Source organism: Mustela nigripes, chromosome 2 (assembly GCF_022355385.1).
Source record: "Mustela nigripes isolate SB6536 chromosome 2, MUSNIG.SB6536, whole genome shotgun sequence".
Taxonomy (NCBI): Eukaryota; Metazoa; Chordata; class Mammalia; order Carnivora; family Mustelidae; genus Mustela; species Mustela nigripes.
In genome coordinates, this window is record NC_081558.1 from 171,273,979 (window position 1) to 171,290,220 (window position 16,242).

The window sequence follows — 16,242 nt, forward strand, 5'->3', positions numbered from 1 at the left end:
CGGTGGCTCAGTGGGTTAAGCCGCTGCCTTCAGCTCAGGTCATGATCTCAGGGTCCTGGGATCGAATCCCGCATCGGGCTCTCTGCTCAGCGGGGAGCCTGCTTCCCTCTATCTCTCTCTCTGCCTGCCTCTCTGCCTACTTGTGATCTCTCTCTGTCAAATAAATAAAAAAAATCTTTAAAAAAAAAAAAAAAAAAAGAAATTAAAATCCAATGAACCTAAGAGAAGAATCCTATTCCACCACCTATTCCCCCAGATAGAGAAAACAAACTATAAAGATGTTCAATGTACTGTTCCTTCAACTTTTTTGCTTAAAATTTTCAAAATAAAAAATACGTAAGAAATACTTTTTTTTTAAAGATTTTATTTATGTATTTGACAGATAGAGACAAGTAGGCAGAGAGGCAGGCAGAGAGAGAGAGAGAGAGAGAGAGAGAGGAGGAAGCAGGCTCCCTGCTGAGCAGAGAGCCCGATGCGGGGCTCGATCCCAGGGTCCTGGGATCATGACCTGAGCTGAAGGCAGAGGCTTTAACCCACTGAGACACCCAGGCGCCCCCGTAAGAAATATTCTTAAAATCAAGACATGTAGAGGTGCCTAGGTGGCTCAGCCAGTAAAGTGTAAGCTTTAGGCTCAGGTCATAATCTCCGGGTCCTGGGATCAAGCCCTGTACTGGGCTCCCTGCTCGGTGGGGAGCCTGCTTTTCCCTCTCCCGCTGCACCTTCCCCACTTGTACACTCTCTCTCTCAAATAAATTCTTTTAAAAAAAAGAAAATAAAAATAAAAATAAGAACATATAATACAAGTTGACAAAGTGAAATTATATCTTATACTTGCATAAAGAAAATTTCTTTTGCAGGTGTTTTTTTATTAACTAAATTTAATTTTACTTCAGCAGAAGGCATTTCTTAAAAAGTACCTAGGAAACATGTGTCCACTTTCTTTAACTTCTTTACAAGGAAAATGATGCTTGACATCTGGCTTGTTGATCCAAGTCTGGATGTTTACAACCTCTTTTCTGTCATCATCTGACATTGAAGAGCTATCAATTTCATCTACAGAGAATTAAAAGTGGGAATTACCAATTTTATAAATGAGACATTTCTTAAGAGCCTGAAAAAGATTTCAATATTTTAAACATATATTTTGAAAAACAAAACAATTCTAATCCTGCTACTGTATTTCCTTATGCCACTGGCATAATACAGAAATACTATTTTCAAACATTAGGCCACATAGTAAGAAAGTCAGGTGAAAATACTAAGAATACACTTGTAACACTGTGTGTCAACTATACGTGAATAAAAAATAAATAATGTAAATAAATTTTTAAAAGACAAATATCTGAGGAATTTCAAAACTTTTGCTTTATGTAACATGACTCTAATCTATGTCTAGACCCTAGAGAGATGGCTGAATTGTCCAATAATAAGCACCTATCTTGAGGGCAAAGATGGCAGAGTTCCTTTTCTCTTGCTGGTTTCAATTTTAAGAAAAACAACAAGAAAATCCATCCTGGGATAAATAAATAAAAATCTCTTTAGTCTTTTATCCTTTTTCATGCAGAATTTTAAGACATTCTAATTATTTTTTTTCTAATTTAACAAAGGGGAATTATAGTCACTAGTGTTAATAATTACAAATGTTCCTCCCTTTTAAAGAAATACTTCAAAATATAAAGAGACATAATAAAAAAGGAAATTTCATATATCTATACACTTTCAGCCTAAATAAAAAGTAGAACCCTTGGGCGCCTGGGTGGCTCAGTGGGTTAAGCCGCTGCCTTCGGCTCAGGTCATGATCTCAGGGTCCTGGGATCGAGTCCCGCATCGGGCTCTCTGCTCAGCAGGGAGCCTGCTTCCTCCTCTCTCTCTGCCTGCCTCTCTGCCTACTTGTGATCTCTCTCTGTCAAATAAATAAATAAAATCTTAACAAAAAAAAAAAAAAAAAAAAAAAAGTAGAACCCTTATATGTATCTCCCCATTCTCATTCCTCTCCCTTGTTCACTAAGAAACAGTGACTATTGATTATGGTTCCATTCTTGCCTTTAATCATACATGAATATCCTCAAACAATATACAGTAGTGTTTTGCACTTTAAGTAACATTTATATAAATAGCAGACTGTTTGACTGTATTCTTCCACAACTGCTTCTTCACTCCCAACACTGTAAAATTTATCCATGTTGATACATAGAGCCCTAGTTTTCTCATTTTCATTACTGTACAACTTCCCTAATAAAAATATATGTGCAAATACATGACACATGAAATTATACCATAATTTATTCATCCATATACCTCTCAGAGGAATGAAAATAGTTCAAATGAAAACTGTTAACAAAAGAAGAAATATTCAGGGAGAGCTAGAGACTGATAAAATAACAAGAAGATAGCAACAAAAAGAGAGGCAAGAATAAAAAGAAACAATTAGAAATAGCACACAGAAAATTTCATTTACCTTAATGTAAGTTTTTGGGAGGGGATTTTATAATATTTATTAAACTTGTCAAATGTGGTTCCCTATAATCTAACAATCTTCCTGCTCAGAATATACCCTCTGTATATACTTACAAAAGTTCAGATAGCTCTATGTATAAAAATATCTGTTGTCATTTGAGACAAAAAAAAAGGAAAACTATCATGTGAATTGTGAGAAAAATGATTAAATAGATTATGGTATGCTTACAATGGTGGAATATGGGCTAAGATGGAAAATACGCAACATGTATTACTAAACAGAAAAAGCAAGACGAAATTTGGGAGGTTTTTTCCTCTTATTTTGTACGTTTACTGTTTTATTTTTCCTAACCACTACACATATTAATATTAATATGATTACTTAACCACCGTAATCTTGGCAGCAGTATTATGAACCGAGGTAATAAATTATTTTTAAAATAAAAAGGCAACCACCAAGAATGATACATTTTCCTGGCACAATATCCCCATCTTGTGGCCCTTTAGGATACTGCCTCCAATTCTCTTTCCAGATGTCTCAATTTTGGAATTCTCTGATTTTTGACGCACAACTCTCAATCTCCTAGGTGGATGGATTAATGAGATTTAAATCAAATCCCATGGACTTGAATACTATTTCAACACTGATAATTCCCAGATCATCATTAGTTTATTAGACCTCCTCTCTCTTGGGCTAAGGACTCCTATAATCCACTGCCTACACATCATTTCTGCTTGAATTCTAACAGGCGTAACTTAAGATGTCTAAAACCAAACTCTTAGTAGAAAAACTACAGACTCTCCAATCTAGAGAATTTTTTTTTGAAAGCCGTTGTTGGCTAGCCCCAGAATGCTCTCTCTAATCACTGCTAGTGCCTGCGAAAAGCATCTACAGATAAGTGTTATTACTACACCTGTGTCGTATTCTTCTTCATCCCCAATGCTGAAAACAGGCTTTACACCACGGTAAGGCTTGCCCACTCTGTCACTGCTGCTCACATGCCTATATTCAAAGAATTTTAGAAGGCAAATCATCACTTAAGTAGTTACCAAAGATTTTCACCAAGTATCATATGAATATTTAAATAAAATGTACATATTCTTTGTCCTTAGCCCCCATATATCATGCTATTTAGAATAGTTATGTTAGGGAAACTCTAACAAGGTAAGGAAAATATGTTAGCAAAAGTGGCATTGTGTCTTAATAGACTGAACACTTTCGATCTGTAAAACTAAAAAAAAAAAAAAAAAAAAAAGTTAATATTTATATTAAAACCTTAGATAAGTCATTTAACCTCTCTGTGATTCTGTTTTCATATCTCCAAAACAGTAATAACAACAATATCTACCCTTCAGGGTTACTGTGAGAATTTAATCAGTTAATATTTTGTAAAGCTCTTAGAATAATGCCTGGCATATAGCACGTCTGTTAGAGAAAACAGATTATGGAACCAAATATTCAAATTCCAGGAAAGTGTGAAGTCTTCCTCATATGGGAGTAAATACCTTGGGGTTTTTCCTCCCATTTTTTTTTTTAATCACAGTTTCAGTTGGACAACATTGTGATTCAACAATTCTATACATTACCCAATGCTCACATTATAATACTCCCATTCTTTTATTACTGTTACTTTTGTAAGAGAAACATGCTACTTCTTTTACACAAATGTATATAAACCATAAAAATTAATCTTTCTTTTTTAAGTAGCAGAAGCATAAAGAACAAGTAAACTCAAATTTGATTAGTTCTGCAACAAGTATGACCTCTGTCTTTTTAATATAAAAATTTATACCTCAGTACTTTTTAGGTAATCTCAAACAAACCAAAAAGAAAAATTAAAATATTTCAACAAAGTACATGCTTCTGGGGAAAAAGCATTATGTTATTTGTAAGATAAATGTTCCATCAAGATTACCTATGATAAAAGAAAAACTGCCTTTTTTTGAGTCATATATCAAGAGGTAGTCCAATATGGAAAAAATTCAAGTTACATGTCTTTAATCAATCTTAAAATTCAATTTTTCCAGAATATAGAGATTAAATCTGTATTTTAAATAATTTAATACAGATCTTGAATAAAAAATCTTATCATGACCCAATTTTATTGAAATAGGCTTAAACCTATTTCTCCCAAAATAACTTTCTTCAACAGAAACCTCATTAGAAAAATCAACTGATAGCTGAACATATAACATTCTTTGGTAATTATAAATTAATCATACATAGTAGTTTAAATTAAATCATAAAATCATTTGATTTTAGGTTAAAACATATCTAATATAAAATTATCCATTATCCATTAAACTATGCTCATTAGAGAAAATGAAATAAGTAAACAACTATGAAACATAGATTGAGTTTTCTTGTAAAAGGCAAAGACAATATAGCTTTGTCTAAATATACTTTAGTGCCATCTAGGTTATAAAATTGTATGAGATTATTATTGGTTCTTTCCTGATAGTAAAACATAATTAAACAGACATAACACAGAAACAAAGATGTTTACAGTAGATGCTTGATCCAGAAGGCAAGTATAAATAAAGCAAAAATCAAAAATAAATAGGAGGGGGTGGAGCCTGGCTGACTCAATCAGTAGATGTGACTGGATCTCAGGGTTTCAAGTTTAAGCCCCACCTTGGATATAGAATCTACTAAAAATTAAAAAAAAAAAAAGTTTTAAAGCTATTCATTACTTATCTAGATTTATAATACAATGCATTTTTTATAAAATCTATAAAGATTACTGAAATAGTTCTTAACAAACTGGCTAAAAATTAATGGAATTCAATGGCTGGACTCTTTAAAAAGCAGTATACTATACATTTTTAGCTGAAGTAATAACAAAAACATCTGTAATATAGTATGGCCAGGTTTCAATTTATTTCCTGTGCTCAGAAGAAACCCAGTTCTTTCTAACTTTCACTAAATTCTGTTTTTGAAATAGATATATTTGTCTGTAGAACAAGAAGATTATTTAAATTTTTAAAAACTTAAGAATTTGGAAGAAAACTTGGTAGTTAAAATTAGACTAATTCAATGGTCCTATAATAAGAGAAGGTAGAAAGGTGATTCACAGAATAGCTTATAATTTTAAAAGAAGCAACTACCTTTAAAAGTCTCAGATAAAACTGTAATAGAAGCTCTAAAACTGGCACTGCCAGGAACACTCACAGTAAATAAAAACTCTTTCCAACAAGTTAGGAGTAAACTACTGCTTTTAAAAATGCTACTTCTAGATACCGAAAACATTAAAATGACAAAAAAAAAAAAAAGTCAATTCCATTATTCCAAAGCTTAACTTATATTTAAAATACAACTAGAGGGGTGCCTGGGTGGTTCAGTCAGTTGGGATGCTGACTCTTGATTACAGCTCAGGTCATGGTCTCAGGGTTCTGTGATCAAGCCCTGAGTCAGGCTCTGCACTCAGTTGGGAGTCTGCTTGAGGATTCTCTCCCTCCCCCACCACCTCATTCCCCTCACTCGTATGCTCTAAAATAAATCAATAAATAAAAAGAAACTAGAGTTTCTTTTAAAATGTCCATAGATATTGCTGTAATTGATACTCTAAACTGCAGAAAAATTCTGTGGGTATAAAAACTGTAAAGCCATATAAAAGTATGAAGTTAATAAAGTTCTTCTGTGCATCCTAACTGAAGATCCAGTAGATATTTTAACTTTACACTTGCATCTTACTGGGGCAGAGAAGAGATGCATTTATACATTAACATGTACCCCATGAACTAATTTCTTTCATGGAAAACCAAAGAACTGTGGTTCTTCAGAACTGATTTATATATGCTTATTCACCAACCTAAATACACATATCTAATTTTAAAAATATTTTTTAAAAAGACTGTAAAATTACATAACAAGGGGCACCTGGGTGGCTCAGTGGGTTAAAGCCTCCACCTTCGGCTCAGGTCATGATCCCGGGGGTCCTGGCCCTACATTGGGCTCTCTGCTCAGCAGGGAGCCTGCTTCCTCCTCTCTCTCTCTGCCTGCCTCTCTTGCCTACTTGTAATCTCTGTGAAATAAATAAATAAGTAAATCTTTTGAAAAAATTACATAACAAACCTGAACTAATAATTTTGAATCATGACATGTGCCTTCTCTCAGTAATATTCTCTAGTGTTAGGGCAGGAGATGGAAGCATATGATTTCCAAAGCTACCACCCTGCCCACTCTGAGACTAAGTATTTTCTTTGTTTCACCTTCCTCTCTTTCAGAATAAAAGTTCATGGATTTGAATGTACTTGATTTTTATCTGAGGAATGGGACATACAAAGCAGCATGCAAGGAAAAAAAAATGATCAAGCAAAAAACAAATACAGCTCAATCAAAATCACACACTCCTAAAAGCAGAGTAAGAAAAGTTTAGCATTTTAAACAGCTGCATGAAATTTTAGCTAACAGTGGGAGGCTTATAGAAAGCATGAGGCATGCTAAAAAGGAAAAGGATGGTCCCAGAAAGCTGCTCTACTCATTGGCTTACCGCTCTGTACATGCTCTGTCTGGCCAAGGAAGATTGAAAGACATTCTATAGCAAATTGAGGCAGAGGACAGAACAAAATGATTATTAAAAACACAATGGATTTAAAACAAAATATAGTATAATCACTTTTTCTAGCCCTGAGCATACATTATAAAGAAAACGTTTTGATCATCCCAAGTACAAAGAAAAATAAAGAAAAACTAGTTTCAAAGGATTTTTTTAAAACAAAAACAAGTCTTTTCAAGTTATCATTATCAGTTATCATTAGTTCATTTAAAAAAAAGTTTATATGTTCATGCTATAAAATTTTAGCAATAGTACTCTAGTTCAGAATGCATTAACTTTAAAGTAAAAAAGTTACAGGCTTTTGCGAACAATTTTAACGAGCAAAAAAGACTCTTAGGCTTGATAAGTATTATAAAATTAAATATTAAATATTATTTATCAGTGGACCATTTTAGACAGGCACAGTTTTTTTGGATTTGTGAAAATAACCTATTCACTTCTTTGCTATTAAAGGAAACAATGTACTTTTGTATGCATATGTGCTATAATTAAAAAGTGGCAAATAATAAATTTCTGACATTCATTTCTTAAAGTCAAACACTTCAACTTTCCTAGGACACTGCATGGAAGACATGAGACTGAAATGAAATAACACACTTTCCAGATTAGGCTTGCTTAGCAACAAATTCTGTGTTGGAATTATTAGGTTAGTTTTGAACTGCAGGAACAAGAAAAATCAACCAGACTACTATTGGAGGAAAAAACACTGAGGACTCTACAGTTCCAGTAAGAAGCATTAAAACACACATTCAGAAGCTTATCATTTGTTAGCTAAACCCTTCATTTGTAACTCATGGGAAAACAGGGTCACTTATAGTCTGTGAACACAAATCTATGAAGATCTAAACACTTAAACTAAGAAAATGGGTTTCTGGGATGCCTGGTAGGCTCAGTTGGTAGAGCAGCTAATTCTCAACACTGGGGCTGTTGAGCTTGAGCTCCACGTTGGCTGTAGAGATTACTTAAAAAATAATTAATTTTAAAAAAAGAAAGAAAGAAAATGGGTTTTTGCTTTACTTGACATGACCAAATTTTCTAGGTTAGAAATTCCTAGAGAAGAGGAAGCTCCTCTTTTGAGATTACTGCATTTAGCAGATAGTTCTCATCCATCTGACATGTAGGAAACAGTCATGAAGTGTAATACATACAATAGCATCTTAATATTTTTTTAATGAACCGCATAAAGGGGCAGTACCATTATCTGAGTTTCATTCTGATCAGGAGAGAGAAATAGTAATAGTCAAATTTCACAGCAATAAAGAACGTCTCTGTCATTATAATGAAAACTGAAATTATCTAATTAAAAAATATACTTTATGATTCTTCTAGAACACATTCAATTCAACTAGAACTTACTGTAAGACACATTTCTTTAGTTACCCATCATAAACTCATACCATATAAGCAACTCACCGATCCACAGGAGTTGATGTATTCTCAATAAAACTGATAACTTTTTCCCTGACATTAACAGACTTCGTCTTCAAAGCAACAGTCATTTTATTTACCAATGATTTCATTCCTCTATCATTTGAGCCATTAGAAGATTCACCCTGAAAACAAAAACAAAAACAAAAAAACCTTACTAATAAATTAACTGCTCTCCTAATGATTAGCAGAGACATTACTGCTAAAGGTTATCTAGATGGTATGGACTAAACTGTGTCCATATGTTAAAGTTCATTCTAGTACACCTCAGAAAATGTATGCAGAGATAGAGCCTTTAAAAGCAAATTAAGGTTAAACGAGGTCATATATAAATCAGTATGACTAGCATCCTTATAGGAAGAGGGGGAGACATCAGGGATGTACAAACACAGAAAAAAGGCCATGTGCACCCAGACAGACAAGAAGGCAGTCATGTGCAACCCAGAGAGAGAAGCCTGAGGAGTAATAAAATCCGCCAATCCTTTGATCCTAGACCTGCAGCCTCCAGAACTGTAAGAAAATTAACTTCTTTTAAAATTAACTTCTTTTAAGTTTAAGCGAACTACTTGGTTGTATTTTGTTATGACAGCCCCAACAGACTGATACACTAGACAAAACAATTTTAGGGACAGGAATGAGAAATAGAAAAATGAGGCTATATGTTGCATATAAAGTGTGTAAAGTCTGAAACTACCTTCATTATTCAGTAAGAAATAAAATTACTGACCTTTTCTTAACTTCAATTACACCATAAAAATAATCAAAAGTACAATCAGGATATCATTCATGTGGCTAAATTTTTAAACATCTATTCCTTATAAATTTTTGCTGTTTAAATATTTTCACTTAGGCCTTTAATTTCTCAAGAAAAATTATTTTTATGTACCTAATGTAATAAGTGTGAGTGTAATTCTTAAACTGTTTAACGAAATTGCTCCATATTCCCTAAAGGGCTAGTTGGCAAGAGATATCAGAAGTATGCCCATCTTTTGTCTGTTAATTACTCTTTAGAACTTAAGAAAGGAAATAGTTAGAAAGTGCACTAGGATTTAGGTATTATTAGATGGAAAATTATACAGATTTAAAAAAAAAAAGAAATGCTTTTAAATAAGCATTTAAATTTTTTTAAGTTTTTCTCTTAATTACAGTTAGTTAATATATAGTATAAAATAGTGAGGCGCCTGGGTGGCATAGTCAGTTAAGTGTCTACCTTCAGCTCAGGTCATGATCCCAAGGTCCTGGGATGAGCCCTGTGTCACCATCATTGGGCTCCTCTGCTCAGTGGGAAACCTATTTCTCCTTCTCCCTATGCCCTTCCCCCTCCCTCAAATATATATATATACATTTGAAGGAAATACTTCAAAATACGAAAATATAAATAGCAGTTATTTTTCTTTATACTTTTCAAATTTACAGATGTTGTGAAAATAAACATGCGTCATTTCAATTTTTAAGAGAAAGAAGTCATTAAATAACACAAAAACCATATTTCTATTTCCATATCCAAATTTGAAACCAAACTAAACTGATGAAGGAAATTAAATTCTTTGGTACTTTTTAATATACTATATAACATCTTTAAGAGGGTAAGTGCTATGGTGAGTGCTGTGAATTGTATAAGACTGATGATTCACAGAACTGTACCCCTGAAACAAATAATATATTATGTTAATTAAAAAAAAATTTTTTTTAAGTTTCTTTAGAGGTCTCAATCATTATTTTTCATATCTGAAAACAGGAACTTGAACAGAATTACTATCCAACACTATGGATGGCAATATAAATTAAAATAATGTTTTTTTGGTGGGAGCCTGGGTGGCTCAGTCAGTTAAGCATTTGCCTTCAGCTCAGGTCATGACCTCAGGGTCCTGGGATCCAGCCCTGCACTGGACTCCCTGATCAGTGGGGAGTCTGCTTCTCTCTCTCCCTCTGCCCTTTTCCCTTCCCCACCTCATGCTCATGCTCACTCTCTTTCTCTCTCTCCCAAATAACTAGATAAAATCTTCCAAAAAAAAAAAAATTATGTTTTTTAAAGGCCAATCTGATGACAATGTAGAATTCTAAGAATTCTGATATATAATCTTCTGGTCGAGTTATTCTATTCCTAGGACTAAATAATCATGGCATATGTAAATATACTACTACAAAAATTAGTTATAATAGTGTTTATAACACAAAAAGACTAAAAGCAACATAAATATTCAAAAACAGGGGACTAACTGAATAAATTATAATACAGCCATTCAGTGGAACACTATTTAGTTATTCAAAATAAAAACAGAAAATGTTTATTAAATAAATGGTGATCTCACGTGAAGAGCTCTTAGATACCTAGAGGATTACTCTAAGACACATTTCTTTAGTTACCCATCATAAATTCATACCATATAAGCAACAAATTTGTTGAAAACAAATTTCAGAGGTTTATCTGCTAATAATTTGACAATAATATGATTTGACCTATATGGCTAAAGATAAATGGTAATTAATCAGATATAATTTTATAATAACTGCTATTAAATATGCGACACATACAACACAATACATACACCTGCACATTTAATCCTCACATCACCATGAAGAAAGTTGTGTTATTATCATCTCAACTGCACTGATAGAGAAACCAGAGCTGAAAAGATCTTGCTGGAGATCATGAAGAATGTAAGTTCTGGAGATAAAACCTGAACATCAAGTTAAGTCAGACTGATAAACCTAAGCTAGTAATAATCATAACCTGTATTGCAGTTTCCTTTTATTTCTGTTTTAAAGAATGATCATTAGGTAAATGTGAACTATTACTGAAAATATGTAATGACATCTAATTCAATTGACATAAAATATTTTTGAAAGAGCACAAAGACTTACTGTGCAAATATTTCTGAAGAAGCACAGAAAAGTGAAAAGTAAATTTACCCACTACAGGAAAACCTTGTAGTAGTAACATACATCTTTATAACTAAAAATCAAATATAATGGGATTCGCAATCAGTTCTTATCTCCTTCTGACCAGCCCATTCTCAAATGTGGGTGGACTGAAGTTATAATCATGTAAATTTGTGTTGGGGAGGGGTACAAATATGGTCTGCAGGAGATGTGACCATAAGCCTCAGTATTCTTTTGGCTCACATTAATTGGGAGATTCCTAGAACCAGATCACTTGGGAGTCCCAGCTAGTCACAGGACTCAGTATTATCTCCACCAATATCTAAGCTGAGGCAGAAAATGGTCACTACATGATAACATACTACATCTGGATAGGGAGAAATCTGAATTCAGCAGGTGGATCTCCAGAACTCTAGCTAGTTTAGATGTGCAGGCCTGTTCCATCCTTACATTAACCCTGCAATAACGACTCCTCTAAACTCTACGTGTTTGAAATATTTTGACCCCATTTCTATTATGGTGAGGGTTTAACACTTAGTCACCTTTTCTGGGCATTCACCCAAATCTGGTGACATATTCTACATATACACTTACATCAATAGAAGAATTGATACTGCTCCTTGAGCCTGAGGTACTAGCAATCCAATGGCCATATCCATTTTCTGGTCCATCCACATTTATGTCTGCCAGGTGCTGCTGCAGTGCTTAAGATAAACAAGAAGGAAAAAAAAGAACAGGTCACATACCAACCCCTCTTTAGAAAGATTCTTTACCAGAGAATTTAATAAACATATCATAGCTGAATGAAAGAGGATCCAAAGATTTAATTACAGGTACTTTTTTCTGTACCTCAGGAAAGGAATGAAGGACTCTAAGCTACAGAAAGCCTTCCTTCTCTCCTTCTAAAGCCCTCTGTACAACTACAATTTTTCATAATTGACCTTAAAGATGGCAGTAACTATATACAGACTTGATGTTTTCCTCTTTGGAATGGAATCTTTTAAGTATTAAGAGATAATCTCAGCAACAATTTTATGACATAAAGGATGAAAAGAAAACCTATGGTAGCTTTTGTTCTATCACAGACATCTAATTAATCTTTCCCACAGTAAAGAATGCATTAATTGCTATGGAGAGATTCTTGAAAAAGAAATAATCCATAATTAGAAAAAAACTTCTAAAACCTAAACTATACTATAAAAGACTGCATCTCAGGGAGGCTGGTGGCTCAGTTGATAAGCATCAGCCTCTGACTCAGGTCATGATCTCAGGATCCTGGAACTGAGGTCCGGCCATCAGGCTTCCTGCTCAGTGGGGAAGAAATCTGCTGCTTCCTCTGCCCCTCATCCTGCTTTCATGTGCTCTCTTTTTCTCTTAAATAAATAACAATTTTTTTTTAAGAAAAATAAGACTGCTTTTCAGATACTTTTGATAATAAGCTTAATAACCAAGTTCTGTATTTTGCTGTCAAAATTCCTAATAAATCACACTGGGGCTAAGGCCAGTACTTGCTTAACACTACTTATTAAAATACCCCTTTTTTAGATCACTCTATGTGTAAACCCCAAAGGATGTTAGTTATCAGGCCATGATATGTAGGAAATCATCATAATCCTTGCTAGTATCACAACAGATCAAAGGAAAGAGACCCTAACCTATCATATTCCAAGTTATAACACAAGATTAGGTCAAAAGTTAATCCTTATGAGGCTCTCATGATTCAAGCTCATGACTCTACTATTCAACAAATACTAATTTGATTTTACTATTAAAGGCTCTTTATTTCTTAACTGAAATATATTTGACCTATAACAATGTATAAAATTCAAAGTATACAACATGTTTGGTTTATATATTATAATATGATTTCCATTTCAGCAATAGTTAGCACCTCTATCCATCATATTATTACCCTTTCTTTTTCATGGTGGCAATAATTAAGATTTAGTCTTTTGGCAAGTTTATTTTAATACAGTACTACTGTCTATGTTCACTATACTTACAGTACTCCAGGACTTATTTATCTACCGGTCACAAGGTTGTATCTTTAAATAACATCAACTGTAAAAAAGACAGGCTTTTACCCTGACTTAATCCTTCACAAATTCTCAAATCTCTGCCTGCAGAGATTTGGCAATTATTTTACTATCCTGGATTACCAAATATTAGTCTGAAGATTTGAAAATGTCAGTTTATTTCCTTTATTCCATTCCATTCCATATTTTTTTTAGCTATTAATTTCAAGTAGCTCAAAAATGAAATAAAAACATAACAAAAAGGAGAGTATGAAAAGTATTCCTCCTACCTTTGTTTCCCAGTCCTATCCATTTCACCTTCTCCATAAAGACAAATCATGTAGACAGTTTTTCTCACATCTTTATAAAATTACTTTCTACAAATACAAGCTTGTTAAACATATCTACTGAAATAAACTTCCATTAAATATTTGCTCATTTAAAGTGTCTATCGTGTTTGTCTGTTATCTGTATGTCCTGCTTGCCTTGCCTTTTCTGAAAATACAGAATGACTTAAGAGAGAGTTTATTCACTAATTAATTTGGTCACTACAAATCAGGTCTGGTGATAGAACTGCCTCTGAAAAGCGGAGGCAAAGCGATTAATAAATTAAAAACTTACCCATAAATCCTCCACTGGCGATGCTCACATATTCTTTGTTTTTCTGTAACAAAAAACCAAAACTTAAATTATTCCAAAATGCAATTTAATTAAAACCTCTCATAGTCCTATAAACATTTACAAATGTAATATGAAGTTATACATTAGATTTCTGGACTTTTTCTTTTCTTTAACATTTTGGAAGCTGACAAAAAGATAAACATACATTTAACTTAAATATTTTAAGGTCTGGTGTTAAGATGGAAAGAAGGGGACAACTTCATAGCTACTACCAAGACTATGATTTTATTTGTATTCTAGTTCCAATAATATAATAAAGAGTCAAACCAAAACCACTTAAATTATATTTTTGGATATAATTAGCAAAGTTTTTAAAAGCTTTTAAAATGTGTTGTGTCCTTCATAAAAGAGAAATAAAGAATATTAGAGCTAATTATGAATAAGAAATAATAGAATGTTACCATTTTACAAACTACTATAAAAATTAATGGATCTAGGGGCACCTGGGTAGCTCAGTGGGTTAAAGCCTCTGCCTTCAGCTCAAGTCATGATCCCAGGGTCCTGGGATCGAGCCCTGCATTGGGCTCTCTGCTCAGTGGAGAGCCTGCTTCTCCCCCCCCCCGCCTACTTGTGATTTCTATCATATAAACAAATAAAATCTTTTTAAAAAAATTAATGGATCTAATAAACAATGGCAAAGAAAGAATACGACATAAAGAAAAAAGAGATCAGGGCGCCTGGGTGGCTCAGTTAAGCACCTGCCTTCAGCTCAGGTCATGATCCCAGGGTCCTGGGATCGAGCCCCACGTCAGGTTCCCTACTCAGCAGGGAGTCTGCTTCTCACTCTCCCTCTGCTCCTCCCCCTGCTTGTGTTCTCTCTCTGGAATAAGTAAAATCTTAAAAAGAAAAAAAAAAAAAAAGAGGGAGAGAGAGAGAGAGATATCTGGGCAGTATGTCCCTCCCGAGGAAAACTCATACCACCCAGGATTTCCTGTCCCTGACCAAGTCTCTAGATCTAATTACCAACTTAGAGGGAATACCAAGGACAGAACCTGCAAATGCAGCAGTAAAACCTGAATGTGAGAAACTCTCTGTAAGATAAAGCAACCGGTTTTTCCAACAAACCAGCATGATTTTGGGGTCCTGGGATTAAGACCCATATCAGGCTCCCCCTGCTCTGTGGGGAACCTGCTTCTCCCTCTCCCTCTGCCTGCCATTCCCCCGCTTGTACTGTCAAATAAATAAAATCGTAAAAAAAAAATGTTAACCAAGTGCAACATCTTGTCTTGGGTCCTGGGAAAATCAGGGAAACATGAACAAGAGTTAGATTTTTAATAATAAAGTGTAAAAATGTATGTCAGTATAAAGAGTGTATAGGGTTCAATTCTACCTACTTTTGAATTTGCTTGAAATTTTCCATAATAAAAGTTAGGGAAAAAATTTCTAAAACCACATCAAGAACTTGAGTTATAAAAAAGAAGTTCACAGTATTTTCAAATTCTTGCCATGTGACAGGTCTTACAATATACAGTTTATACCAGAATATTTTAAAAATAGGCTAATTAAACTTGTAAGTAAAATGTCTGAGTTGCTATTTTTGTTTTTGTGTAAATTTCGAAAGATCTCTCCATTAATAAGGTATAAAATTATCTTATCATCTCCTTCCCCCAAATACCGTGGTTCCTTTGCTGATTTTTGTCTTTTGAGGATTCCTTCTTTTAGACTTATTTTCTCAAACCAAATTCCCAGTAAAATACAACATGAACAGAACAGGATCCAAACTGAGTGGCTAATGCAACTAGCCTATGGTCTTCCTGATTCCATAGTTCAGGGTCATAAAAAATGAAGACTTTAATGTTTAAGCTATCAAAGAATACCTAATAAACAACTATTTTTATAAAGAAAGAGCCATCACTGAGTAAAGCTTTGTAGAGAAGATAGAGGAACAGGTTACATAAAATCACTAATACAAATTAGCTGTGCTGAAGACAACGTTCGAACACAAAAAGGAAAGGTGGCTGTATGTAATAAATATATATATATATTCTGTTTCACAGTAAAGATACTAAAATGAAATACATAGTTACTGTTTCAAATACTAGAGAATGAACAGACATAAAGAACAGCACAACAGAATAATCCAGAAATAGATCCTGATGCACTGAGGAATTCAGTGTATTAAAAAGGTGGTATTTCAAATTGATAAGCACAACTGGGTAGCTTTCTGGAAAAAAAAAAAAAATTTTTTTATTCCTACTTCACTTATTATATGAAAATAA

At 33.7% G+C, this 16,242-nt stretch overlaps 1 protein-coding gene across 3 annotated transcripts in view; it reads right to left on the minus strand.

Moving 5' to 3' along the window:
• TBC1D23 (TBC1 domain family member 23) overlaps positions 1-16,242 on the minus strand; it is a 58,893-nt gene that overhangs the window by 4,117 nt on the left and 38,534 nt on the right. For 2 of the 3 annotated variants that reach the window (XM_059392090.1, XM_059392092.1), the window contains 6 exons: positions 13,964-14,006; positions 11,922-12,031; positions 8,430-8,569; positions 6,951-6,995; positions 3,372-3,460; positions 918-1,053 (listed from right to left, as the gene is read on the minus strand). In XM_059392090.1, coding sequence (XP_059248073.1) covers positions 918-1,053; positions 3,372-3,460; positions 6,951-6,995; positions 8,430-8,569; positions 11,922-12,031; positions 13,964-14,006 — 563 coding nt within the window. The remainder of the gene's footprint in view (positions 1-917; positions 1,054-3,371; positions 3,461-6,950; positions 6,996-8,429; positions 8,570-11,921; positions 12,032-13,963; positions 14,007-16,242) is intronic. The other variant, XM_059392091.1, reaches the window with a different exon arrangement.